At 37.9% G+C, this 12,975-nt stretch overlaps 1 protein-coding gene across 4 annotated transcripts in view; it reads right to left on the bottom strand.

Moving 5' to 3' along the window:
• The window catches only part of csnk1a1 (casein kinase 1, alpha 1), a 69,747-nt gene extending 62,635 nt beyond the window's left edge, over positions 1-7,112 (bottom strand). For 2 of the 4 annotated variants that reach the window (XM_028459436.1, XM_028459434.1), the window contains exons 1-2: positions 6,445-7,111; positions 6,196-6,302 (exon numbers count right to left, since the gene is read on the bottom strand). In XM_028459436.1, coding sequence (XP_028315237.1) covers positions 6,196-6,302; positions 6,445-6,567 — 230 coding nt within the window. In that variant the 5' untranslated portion in view covers positions 6,568-7,111. Of the gene's footprint in view, positions 1-6,195; positions 6,303-6,444 lie in introns of all 4 variants that reach the window. The other 2 variants (XM_028459437.1, XM_028459435.1) reach the window with 2 other exon arrangements.
• Between the last annotated feature and the right edge of the window lie 5,863 nt (positions 7,113-12,975).

Here is a 12,975-nt window from a genome sequence, read left to right on the forward strand (position 1 = left end):
CCATCTGAGCCACGGTGTGATTTAAAACAAAAAAAGTTCTGGCCACGTGACTTGCGAGTGGAGCAGCAGAACGCAAAGCAGGTGGGAGGAGATGTAAACGCAGTGCTTTAACCTGTTGCACAATGGCCTCAGGCTCGACAGAAGCAAACACTGCACAAAGTTTAGAATCAGAGAGAAGCAGCATGGTCAGTTGAGTGGAATTATTTTGGCTATAAAAAAAGGATGTTGCACTCCCCCACCAAGGGAGGCGTGTCACAGCCCTGACGGACTCAACGCAGGTGCGCTCGGTCCGTCGCTCGGAACCGAAACCCCACTCTGCGCCGTTGGGTGGTCTCGCCCTGTCCGATGCCGCCCTGGGTACAGGCAGTTGTGGTGAATACTTACGAGACTGCAAGTCAAAGTATTTAAGTAGATACAGAAACTGTCTTTAATATTGATTCATGTCTAATTTTTCTTTATCTTTATCTTAACATAAGCCTTTTCCAAAAACGTTCATTCCTTAATCACAACCATAGTTGGATTACTTTATCAGTTAACCAATTTTTGTCTACAATAGTTAGTGAGTTAAAGGCTTTCCTATATTCAAAAGGGCTAATTATTAAATCCCCTTATTCCAGGAGTGTCCAACTCATTTTATTTCAGGGGCCAAAAAGGGGCAGTTTGATCTCAAGCGGGCCAAAAGATTTTATGTGGGAAAAACGAGCAACTTCAATATTCTCTAGCTTGCACTTCTACGTATACTGTACATAAAATACTAAATATGAAAGAAACCGACAACATCTAAACAATAAGTGATAGACATCAGTCCCAACAGGATCTTTACTTTAAATTTCCTAGATTTTGTAACAAATTTCTATTTAGTTAAGGAAAATATGTAATAATTTGAAAAAAATATTTTGTAGGAATTTTTTCAACTGTTTAACATTAAAAACAACTGCAATTATGCAACTTACGCACCAGGAAAACTGAGCCCCTGCAAATGTTGTTGAGTTTCATTTACACAATGATTCACAGTGTAATTTTGCTCCCCTATAGAGTGATGTTTTTTCCTTTTATAAATCAGTAACGTTATCGTAATTGTTGCACACTTGGATGCTCCAAAGGGCCAGATTTCGCTTCCGGGCCATAATTTTCACATATGTACCTTATTTTGTTTAAATGTTACTTTTTACTGCTCAACATGCAATGTTTAAGGCACACTCAACTAAAAGCGCAAGCTCTGTGGAAACACCTTGTGTTAAATCAAAACCCAACATACATCAGCTGTACGTGTCCTAAACAAAAAGCCAACATACTTTTTGTTTGTGCTGGGCAGTATACCGGTCCATACTGAATACCGGTGTATATTTTAGTTATGATATGACTTTTTAATATACCACCGTACTAGTGTATTTGATTACACAACACAACGTTAGGAACGCTACACTGCGTCTTTTTCAAACTGTGGACGGAGCTGAAGATTGTTTTTAATGAGTGGCTCATCTCACCTTCTAGATATTTTTGCTCAGAGCTGTATGCATGTTACGGACGTGATTAGAGGGAGATAAATCAATAACATTCCCACTTGTAAGAATAGGTCGCTGTTGCCTGCCCCAAGCCAAATTTAAAAGATTGTAGCAACATAGAGCAAATAATTGTACGAGTTGTCATCCGATTAGTCGATTCATCATTTCAATAATCAATGTCGACTATTAAAATAGTTGCAGCCCTACTTTTTCAACCAGTAGAAAATGCTGTGAATGCCTGATTATGCATGAAAAAAAAAACGTCATATACCGTGAAACCGTTAAAATTTTGAAAAATACCATGATATACTCTACTTTTAGTCTCATTGTCATAGCCTGTAGCATCCATTACTATAGTAACAAATCAAAAGGTAGCACTTCCTACTATACCATATGATCAATAACTCAATCTGTAATGCACAGACACTGGCTGTGTTGAAAATGTCAAAATAACATACTCTACACTAGAAACTGAATGAGTATCGTCTACTATCTATTATTAGTAAAATTAGGATGATGAGTGTTCCCACTGAAGTATACTTCCAAGTTTCCCAAGATCCTACAACGACAAAAACCTGAAGCACACTAAGGTTAAATATCTCCATTGATTCTCCGCCACTGAAAGTTTTAAAAGCATTATAAGTGATAAAATGACAAAGTAAAATAACGTGATCATTTGATGAACACATTCCAGAGATTTCATACTGTTCGTTATTTACTACTGGTGAAACTTGCTGTCAATTTCGAAACCAGAGTCCTATTTACTAGAGCGCTAAAAACTAATGGAAGACAAGAAGAGATGCTTTTGTTTTGAAAAGGGGATGTTTGATTTTTAGTTTGAAGCCGGTTCCAGTACCATTTTACCTTTCGCTCGCAATGCATCATGGGACGGATTAATATGATTAGTGTAGGGCCCTATAAAATCCACATCAACAGAATCACGAATGCTTCATCATGAGGCAAAGAACATTTTTTATGAGGAAATGTTTCCTGGGACTAATGCTGGGCGGGATCCATATATTTATAAGCATGATATCACACAGGACAATATTGTTTATATCAATATAGTTCATTTTGCATTAAAATGGCAATACATTTATTTCCATTGATCGCAAGTCCGCATCTAATTCTCCTCTCCCTTTCACATGTAATAAAGGAAGATCCTTCACTCACTCACCTCTGAAGCGACAACATGTACAAAGAGTAAGCCAGCAATGTCAAACCCATTTCAACTAGGGATGCACCAAAATGAAAATTTCAGGCCGAAGCCGAAAAAATATAAACGCTTGGCCGAATATCGAATGCGGTTGTCAAGTTTTTCACTATTTATTTTAAATACTGCATAAATAGCATAAAATACATTTTTAGCCTTTTTTTTTTTTTTTTAAAGAAAATAAATGTTTATTGAATATTATAACATTTTTTTTAACTATTCCAGTATCCTTTGCTTTTCAAAAAAGCTCAACAAAGTTTTTCATTTTTATTAGGCTTTCAAATAAAACAAAACATGCATTCCAAAAAAAAAAAGCTAAAGTGCATTAAAGAGGAGAAAAAAAAAAAAAATCACTTTATAATGGTTTGGCTACAGTGATGTACATACTTTTAGCCTCATTCAGAGGCTAACAGGATGTATATCACTATTTTTCCTCCCTCGTTATTCCACATTTTGTAAAAAGTCCGCTTTAAATGGGCGAGTTAAATTTTGCCCACGTTGGTAGGTGACGTCACCTAACTCGCCTCCTAGAATGTGAGCTCCTCCCTCTCCAATTATCTTACAGCTAAAACAACACTGCTGTTTAATATAGAATATATATTGTACTTTATTGTCATATATGTAAATGCAAACTGCACTACTGGACTCCCAAACTGCACTACCTTTTCTGCTGCCGATCGTGTTGTGAGTCACTGCTTGGAACCACGGACCCATTGTTTGCTCCCAGCTGTTAGCACTCCATGCTAATGCTACAACAGTCTATGCAGCGAAACCCAGTGTAAGGAGGAAACGATGGGAATATTTACGGATTTGTGGCTGACAGCGCTAACAACGAACTTAATTGTTGAATTGGACGGCTTCCAACTTTTACACGGTGACGGAGAGCGGTAAGGAGAGAGTGTTTGTGTGCAGAAAGGAGGAGCTGCTGCTGATTCTGTAGCAACGCACACACACTTCTAACTCAAAATCACTACACATTTTTTGAGTCATGGAATCACACGCTACTATTCGGCCTTGCTTTTAACTCACTAAACCGAAGGCCGAATGTGGCTTTTTTGCAATATTTGGCCGAATGTATTCGGTGGCCAAATATTCGGTGCATCACTAATTTCAACTAAAGGTTCGAGCATGACAAACCCACCATAAGTGCAGTACAAGGAGTGTGTCAGACTACGTGTAGCACCTGTGACCTAAAGCAAACACTGCCGTTTCAGACGGGACAGTAATAGAAAAGTAACAAACTCCGTCCATGCACTCACTACAAATCACAAAGAATGCAAGTCTGACTCAACTCTGACCTTACCATGGCCCTTAAAGGGACAGTCCTCAGAAAGCGATAATTACGGCGCGTGTTTGAGTGTTAGTAGTGGTTACTCTTTGTATTAATATATTCTGTATGCCACTTTGGATAACAGTATTTGATAAATTCACAAATGTCAGTAATAATAAAAAAATAATTGATAGTTAATTATAATTTTAAAAAAAAAAAAACAGTACAACACTTTGGTCAGCTGAAGCTGTCTCTAAAATGTCCAAAATTGCACATAAATTGTTTTATAAATGTTGATATTGTTCTCTGCACCTCTGTTAATAAAGGTCCCTGTTCAACATTTGGCTTTAACTGACTTACCTTGTTTTAAAAGTTTGCTTCTGGAAAAAAGAAACTAACAGGTTTGCTATGCTATAATAGTTAGGGGAAACTCTAATTACATCACAGAGAAAACATCAATATATATTGAGTACTGCCATTCTGGTTTGATTGGGGCAAAACATCTAGATATACAGTATATTGTATATCGAGATATAGCTTTGCCCTACCAAGAAATCTCATTAGGTGCAAAATAGTCAACTCTTCCCCACCCTTCCCATTGTCCTACCATGACTCCCTTTTCCTAGTTCCCTTCACCCTCACCAAGGTGTAGCCCCCTCTTCAATAAAGTTTTTCTCACCCTTCCTTAGGGAGGGCTGGTGATGGTCACAATTATGCAATACAATAAATTTATTTATTTAATAACAATAATAAAACATGCATTGTTGTTGAGAAAAGATTGCACTCTGTAAAAACTAAACTGTAAAACTTTTTAAAAGTTAGTGTGAGTAGTATGTTGTTAATATGACTTTTACAACATTTCGGAGAGCTCTTCTCTGCTTCATTGAACCATGTCGGAAATAAACTGAATAAATAAATAAAATAAAAAATTGTCTACTAACAAACCTCAAATTGGAACCAACACCCGCTATGGTCAAAGTTTCTCCCCGTCACAACTGTTTTTATCCTCTTTCAGTAAACAAGAGAATTACATCAGCATATTTGACTTTTTCTGATTATTTAGAGTAACCAAAAGCAGCACAACTTGTCATTTTGACTGAAAAATCTGCTAAATTAACTAAAAAGCAGGCTGAACGCATCACTCCAATGGGAAACAATGGGATGTTTACAGGCAGTGGGGTCGTGTGACATTATCAATCACGTGATTTCAAGATGGCGAAAGACAGGTTTTAAAACAGTAAAGTAGTCTTGTATTTCAGAGTTAATTAAACAAATATGGTGCATAATAAAGTGTTTTGTTTAGCATAGATATTCTAATAAGTACATTTCAAAGATTTTAGGTCACATTTGTAAAAACAGTGGATAAAAAAAGTCAACATACTTTGTCTCGTTGTTGTAGCATTCATTACAAGTAGTAACAAATCAAAAGCTAGTATGCCCAACTACCATATGAGTAATAACTCACTCCATAATGCACAGACACAATTTCTACTTTCCCTGAAAGTCTTATTCTTATTCATTTTATTAAAAAACTAAATAAATAACTTTTCAATTTAAATAGAAAGAACAGTGATTGTTTGACAAATATTTTACTGACCATTTAACATGGGATTGTCACTGTAGATATTAATATTCTAGTTAGGTACTTGGAGCACTATATTAAATATATATGTAGACACAAAGTAACTAAAGCAGAATTATTATTTGTTTGTATCAGTGCTCCGTTTATTGTGTGCATAGAGCAGCTGATGAGAATCCACCACTATCCAGTCATCGTTACAGCAAACATGGAGCCGCCCAATAAACGCACAGAGTTTGTGCTAAAGCTGCGGTCAGGATGAGGACTAGGGCTCGGACTGTTTTCGCTCCTGTGCCGTTCCGCCATTTTCTGTCAAGGCAGAGGAAGACATGTTGGGAGCTAGCACAACAAAGAGGGCGGCCATTTCCCAGCACGGCTGAGCCTGTGGCTCTGTTTTAACAGCTTCCCTTCAATGCTTCAAAACACCCGAAACTACTGCGAGAGAGCGCGGAATGTTACCGTCTCCGTGTGAGAGGGGTTGAGGCTTCGGGCCTGGCAGTAATCGGTGGTTAATCTCAGAGAGCAGGGCCAAGTTTAGGCTTTAGGACAGGCCTGCTAGCAGCTACCTGCTCGGTGCTTAGCTGTCATTCCGCTGCGGTGACAGCGAGGCAGAAACAATCGGCCTTACCTGATGTGGGGGATCCCAACGCCTCCCTGGAGGATTTTGTACAGTTTGCTTTCATATAACAGCTGTGGATGTCTGGCTTTCTGCGACTCCAGCTTTACAGCCACTTCCTGTGGGTTTCACAAAGACATGGACAAGTTAACTTTGTTGTCTGTCAACCAGTTTTCACACAACACGGTGAAGTAAAGCCAACGCTCAATCAGATTACAATGGTAACACGTCCCAAATGATACCACACAGACTGGAATTTACCTCTCCGTTAGTGATGTTAATGGCCAGGTAAATGTCTCCGAACGATCCCGATCCAATTTTCCGGACGAGCTTGTATTTGCCACCGACGATGAACTCGGCTTTGGAGCCACTGCTGCTCGCCATGATAGCCCCCGAATGTCCCTCCTTTAGACCTCAGAAAGCGTTCTTTGTGGCAGGCAGCCCGGCTGTCAGCAGGACATACAGAGTCCTGTACAGTATGCTCGGTGCTGTCGGGCTAATGACCTGACAATACGTCCAGCTGTCGACAGAACACGACAATGACTGCTGCCTTGGCTTAAATGCTACTGGCTACACGGATCCTAGTTCAAATATACACGTAAAAACCGTGTCAGGATGGAGGAAAACACATCCAGGACGAGTCGGGCCTTCGACAAACACCCAGCTACCTCCTAGCGCTGGTTACCGTTAGCATCGAGCTAACGCCGTCACACAGACGCCAGAACAAAAAATATGTCCACCGCTCCTCTTTACACTTAAAGAGGGCAAAAGTTGTTTTTCCCCGAGGGTGGCGCCCCCCTTTCGGTCCGACGAGCGTTTTAAGCTAACTCCAAGAATCACAGCGGTCCGTCCAAAGCGCTGCCCACTCAGTCCGCCATCTTATCTTCTCTCTGCTTTCAGCTGCACTCCGTCAGATTAGCCCCGAAGAGGCGTTCACGGACCGTAGGTCAAAGACGGCGACCGAAAATTTGACTGACTCCTACACAAATTACCTTTACCTTTAGGCCAGGGGTGTCAAACTCATTTTATTTCAGGCGCCAAATGAAGAGCCGTTTGATCCCAAGAGGGCCACAGATTTCATGCGGGAAAACAAGTATTTTCAACCTTATCGTGCCCTAGTTTGCACTTTAACATAACATACAAAATATGTAAGAAACTGACACTATCTAAAACAGGTATTCTCAACCTCGGGGTAAGGACCCCATTTGGGGTTGCAAGACACTAGGAGGGGGTCGCAAAATGCCTTCAAGAAACTAGGAATATTTTTTGAACAATTTGAGCCCATTTTTGTTTATTTACACTTTTTCTGCAACTACACTAGACTTGCCGTATTTTAACCCATTCTCATAACTTTTTCTTGCCATATTTTCCCTCTTTTTAATGTATTTTTTATACATTTCTCTAATTTCTGCCACTTCATCACATTTCAATGTCTTTTCTGCACGTTTTCCACTTTCAAGACATTTTTGGCACTTGTAAACCCTTTCCATCACTTTTCCCACTTAATGTCTTGTAAGTTAACCCATTATTGTCACTTTTAACCTCTTTTCACCATATTTCATGCTTATTTTTTGCCAATATAACCACATTCACGATTTGTCACACCCATTATCTGCCACTATTAAACAAATATTGACATTGAACACCTTTTACCACTTTTTTGGCCACTCTAATTTTAAACTTTTAACCAATTTCTGTGGTTTTTAAAATCCCATTTCACTACCTTTTCCACAATTTTGGTCACTTTGAACCCATTTTTATTTCTGATTAAAACAAGGATTTATATCTTTGAGATGACTTTATACTATGATGCAAATAATACTAAACTTCTTGATAATGAATATTATTCAGATAAATAAATAAATGTAGTTATCACAGATTCATAGAACAATGGACCATCATTTTGCTGACTTTATGAATGGGCCACAAAAATATCTCCCCTTTATTCCCCCTTAGATGACCCTGTCTCCACATGACTGTTCTTCAATTTTTATGTCTGTGTTCAACCACCTTCAGGTGTCCCCGGTCACTGGAAACATTACGGGTGTTATGGGCTGAAAAGGTTGAAACCACTGATCTAAGCAATAATTGATACTGTATATATCGGTCCCAACAGGATCTTTACTTTAAATTTCCTAGATTTTGTGACCAATTTATATTTAATTAAGGGAAATAATATGTAATAATTTGAGGAAAATTGAAGGATTTTGTAAGAACATTGAAAATGACTGCAATCATGTGATATAGAATAGAATACACCTTTATTCATCCCCAGAGGGGAAATTGATGTTTGCAGCAACACAGTATGTACATCATAGAAGCAGACAGTAAGAACAAAATAGATATAAATACTAACATAGGATAATAATGCAAAAGATGTCAATATACCTAATTGGAAAAATAACAACAAAGAAAGAAAAGCAACGCAAATGACAAGTGAGGAATTGGTCAGGGGACAGTGTGGTTACAGTTACTGTTAGACAGTGGTGTTAAACAGTCTGATGGCAGTGGACACAAATGTACGCCTGATGATGGTAGGATGCGTTGCCTGAACGATCATGGCTCCTCATAGAGAGGGTGGGAGGAGTTATCCAAGATTGCTAAGATAAGCGTTGTGAAAATTGTGAATTGTTGAGTTTCATTTGCACAGTGATTTATGTTTTCACTGTCTTTTTTCCTTTCTTCTGCAGGCCGAATTGGGTTCTCCAATCGGCCGAATTTGGCCCCCGGCCATGCAATTTATTTACAATAAAAATATACTCTATTACCATTTGTCATTTACGCAGTGCAATTTTTGTACATAGGGCAATTACTTTTGATTGTTTTAATAGTTTAATTAATTTTTTTATCAATTTTATTACTTTACTTTTGAGGTCTTGCCCTTTGCTTTCTCTTTCCTGTACCGCAGTGGATCAATGAAGTTTTATCTTAGCTAATCTCATCTAACCCTTGTTTGGAATGACATCCAGCTATAATGGTTATGATAGAACCTTTACTGGTAGTCCTAATGTAAAGCTTTGCAGATGTTCAGTATGTATAGGCCACATCACCCCAAACTGAAAGAAAGGAGTTGGGTCATGATTGCTGTGATTGTGCGGAAGGTCCATGAACGCAGCACGGGCAGGGCCTTCAGTGTGAGTGTGTCTCAGGTGATGTATCACACACACACACACTGGAACAGTATGTGAATCAGCAGGTTTCTGTGGCTCCTTCCAAACAGCACAAGTCTTAACCTGTTGGTGCTCTTCACTCATTTAAACGTTGCTCTACGCCAAAAGAGCTCCTCCATTCTCCCAAAGTCCTACCGCTGTTTGAAATGCTGAATAAACTAAAACATAAAACCAAATGTTAATCATTTCTGTACAAAACCATAAAACCAATTGTCCTTTTTGCACATTTTTGATTTTGAAAAGTACTGAGCTCAAACAATTTAAAGTCAAACAAATCCCTGATTTAGCTTCCTCCCAAATGACAGAAAAGAACATAATTCACCTATTTTCACATTTATTTTCGCAAAATATATACACCTACGAGGATAAAATGTAGATTTATTCAGTGTCTATAATGACTGGCATTACTTTTTGCTATTGCAATGTATTAAAGCTGCAGTATGTAAGTTTTGTTTTGGCTTCATTTTGTCTAAAATTCATACTAACCTTTGTTTATATTGTAATTGAAAGTGATCTGAGAGGACTCTCGACCTCTGCCCCTTCTCTTGGCTCTGTATAGGAGCTTTTGAAATCCAGGAGCGTGACACCTTTTTTCAGCTGATCAGAGACATTTTTACAGAATGCTCCATGAGCTGTTTTGGGGCGTCACTATTGGCTGTTCGACAAAAGTTGATGCACGTTCACATCCTCTGTAGTAAAGTTTAACGGCGGACGTTCCAACAGGAGAATTGCAATCAGTATAGCGCCAATTTGCTTTATGTCACGGGTCGCGGGGTCATTCGTGAATAACTAAGCATCTCACTCATTAACTTTGAATGGAGGCAGTTGGAAAAAAGGACATAAATAGATTTACCTGTTATAAACACAACAGCAGTCAGAATAGGTACGTTTCAGACACAGTGTTGGTGTACGTGTCATGTTGAATTTGGGCGTATATTCATAATTGCGTATGTTTGAGGGACATGTCTCTTGTCTCCATATGCTTTAAGTAGAAAAATAAAAATGTGAGAGATAAGTAGATGACATTTCATCTTGTTCAACATCACATCTTTATTTAATTCTGACATTGTTTTGGGGTAATTTATATTTTCATGTTTTTAAAACATTTCAATTTTAATTAAGTGCTCACTTTGATAAAGCAACTATAATGGCGTCTGTACACTCATTAAAACTAGTCCGAGTTTACCATTGTCTTCAAATAAAATTCAGCTACATATAATTTATATAATTATAATCAATATATCGAGTTTTCTATTTTGGCGATATTAAGATTAAAGATTAAAGATTAAATCGGGGCTTTCGCCTTTAATTGGCCATGTAATGTTAGTACATTAATGGAATTTGTCTTCTGCATTTAACCCATCCCTGAGGAGCAGTGGGCAGCCATTTTGCAGCGCCTGGGGAGCAGTTCGGGGTTAAAGGACTTGCTCAACATCCCACAGTGATGGCCCAGGTGAGGCTTGAACCGGCAACCCTCCGATTACAAGCCCAGCGTCCTTAACCACTAGGCTGTGCTTTCACTACTTCTCAGAACAGCATTAAAAAGCACAATTTCACTCACACATGAATTAATTACAAAAATAATGCAGTTAATTGCTTTTTTGCACTCAAAAGCGCAGAACCTTTCTCATTGCAAGACTTCCCAGTATACCCATGATGCGGATGCACAGACCACAACATAAGAAACAGGAAAACCAGAGAAGTTGTTGCTGAGCTTCGTGGCCGTTAATTTAAGTCAAAACAAACAAACAAACAAACAAAACACCGGATGGAAAACAACGGCTCAGTTGTGTGTAAATTCAAGAAAGACAAATGAACAAAGTCAGGGAAGAAATGATTGTAGTGGACAGTCAACCACTATTGGTGCTAGAGGATGTGGGCGGTTCTAGAAGAGCTGCTCGATAGCATCGTCTGACCCAACTTATCAACTGCTATGTAGAAAGACTATTTCAAACTAAATTCATCAGCTTCATCAGTTGCTCTGTTTATTTTACGATATCCACAGATATTCTAACTATTTTTGTTCAGTTTCCACTTCTCTGAAATGTTTTGTACTAGGTGCTGTTTTTTTATTTTCTATTTTAATACAAAAACACATTTGTTTTTAGAAAGTTTACAAAAAGTCCTGAAAAGTTTGTGCTTTGTGAAAAATGCAATCATAATATTCTTTATTCATATTGTACATAATATTAGCACTCAGTGATGGAAATAAGAAACATGATTTTATTGTTTAAGCTCATTGATTGTTTTCATTGATTCAGTCATATACCAAAATACATTAAAATTGGAAAATGTTGTTTCTCGTACAAATACACTCGTACAAATACTGTTACATTATTCAAGATTAATTAATTAGAAAGTCTCTACTCTAATTCATTAAATTATTATTTTTAATAGAGTCCCACCACTAGTAAAATATGTAACACTTTGAAATAGTTTTACAGATATTTAAAATTAAAATTCCAACAAAATGTCCAAATGTAATTCAGAAGGATGGAGCCTATTTAGTATTTTATTAGTGAAGCCACTACGTGTTCTCCTAATATAAACTTGATTTTGAAAATATTCAAAAATCTAAGTCAGACGAACAAAGAGCTAAAATCATGTGAGCAACAGAATATAAGTGGTTTTCCTCAGTACCTTAGTAAGACACAGGATATTAAAATAAATTTGAATGAAGACAAAAGGAAATGGAATGATAATCATAATTATCCAAAAGCAGACATAATTATTGCTATTCTCACGCAACGTGAAAACGTTAAGTGTGAGAAACTTCTTAAATTTCGGTTTGGGGCCTCAATTGCTTAAGAGTTGTTTTGTGGGAATAAACACAAGATATGCTTTACAATATATTTATATATATAAGTAATTTTATTAATATGGAGTCATAAATGTCAAGGATACTCCCAGTAAAGTACAGTACTCAGCTCAATGGATGTCAGTGAGAAAATCAGGTAAATGGAGACAATGGGAGTCCACCAGACCAAAGAGGTTTTTGATGATCTAGACAAGAAACTATGAACAGAAAAACACACCATGGTTACACACTCATTTGTGCCTCAAGTGCAACAAAACCAACCAGTCTTGAATACATATTTCAAATTCAGACCTAGATACACAGGTGACTGATGACAAGGCTGTGCAAATAATGGAGGAAAAAGATTTCAAGACTAAGACAAGAATTCACACCAATGGAAAGACAAAAAAATACATTGATTTAATATAACAGAGTACATGAATGATGAAGAGCTAATGGCTGATACATGGAGGAATTGTTTTGTGTCAAAGTGACGTCTTAAAATGATTAATGAAAGTAAACCTAAAGGCAGGGTGAGTTTACCGACAGGGAAGAGACAACATGAGTGTGAATAATTACAGAAAAATGTGTTAACAGAGGGTGTGTGCTCAAGTCGCTGGAACAGCTTCAGATTACCAGCTTACTGCTCAGTTATAAATGTCACACACACACGCACGCACGCACGCACACACACACGCACGCACACACACACGCACACACGCACGCACACACACACACACACACACACACACACACACACACACACACACACACACACACACACACACACACACACACACACACACACACACACACACTTTTATT

This window comes from Gouania willdenowi, chromosome 10 (genome assembly GCF_900634775.1).
Source record: "Gouania willdenowi chromosome 10, fGouWil2.1, whole genome shotgun sequence".
Classification (NCBI taxonomy): Eukaryota; Metazoa; Chordata; class Actinopteri; order Blenniiformes; family Gobiesocidae; genus Gouania; species Gouania willdenowi.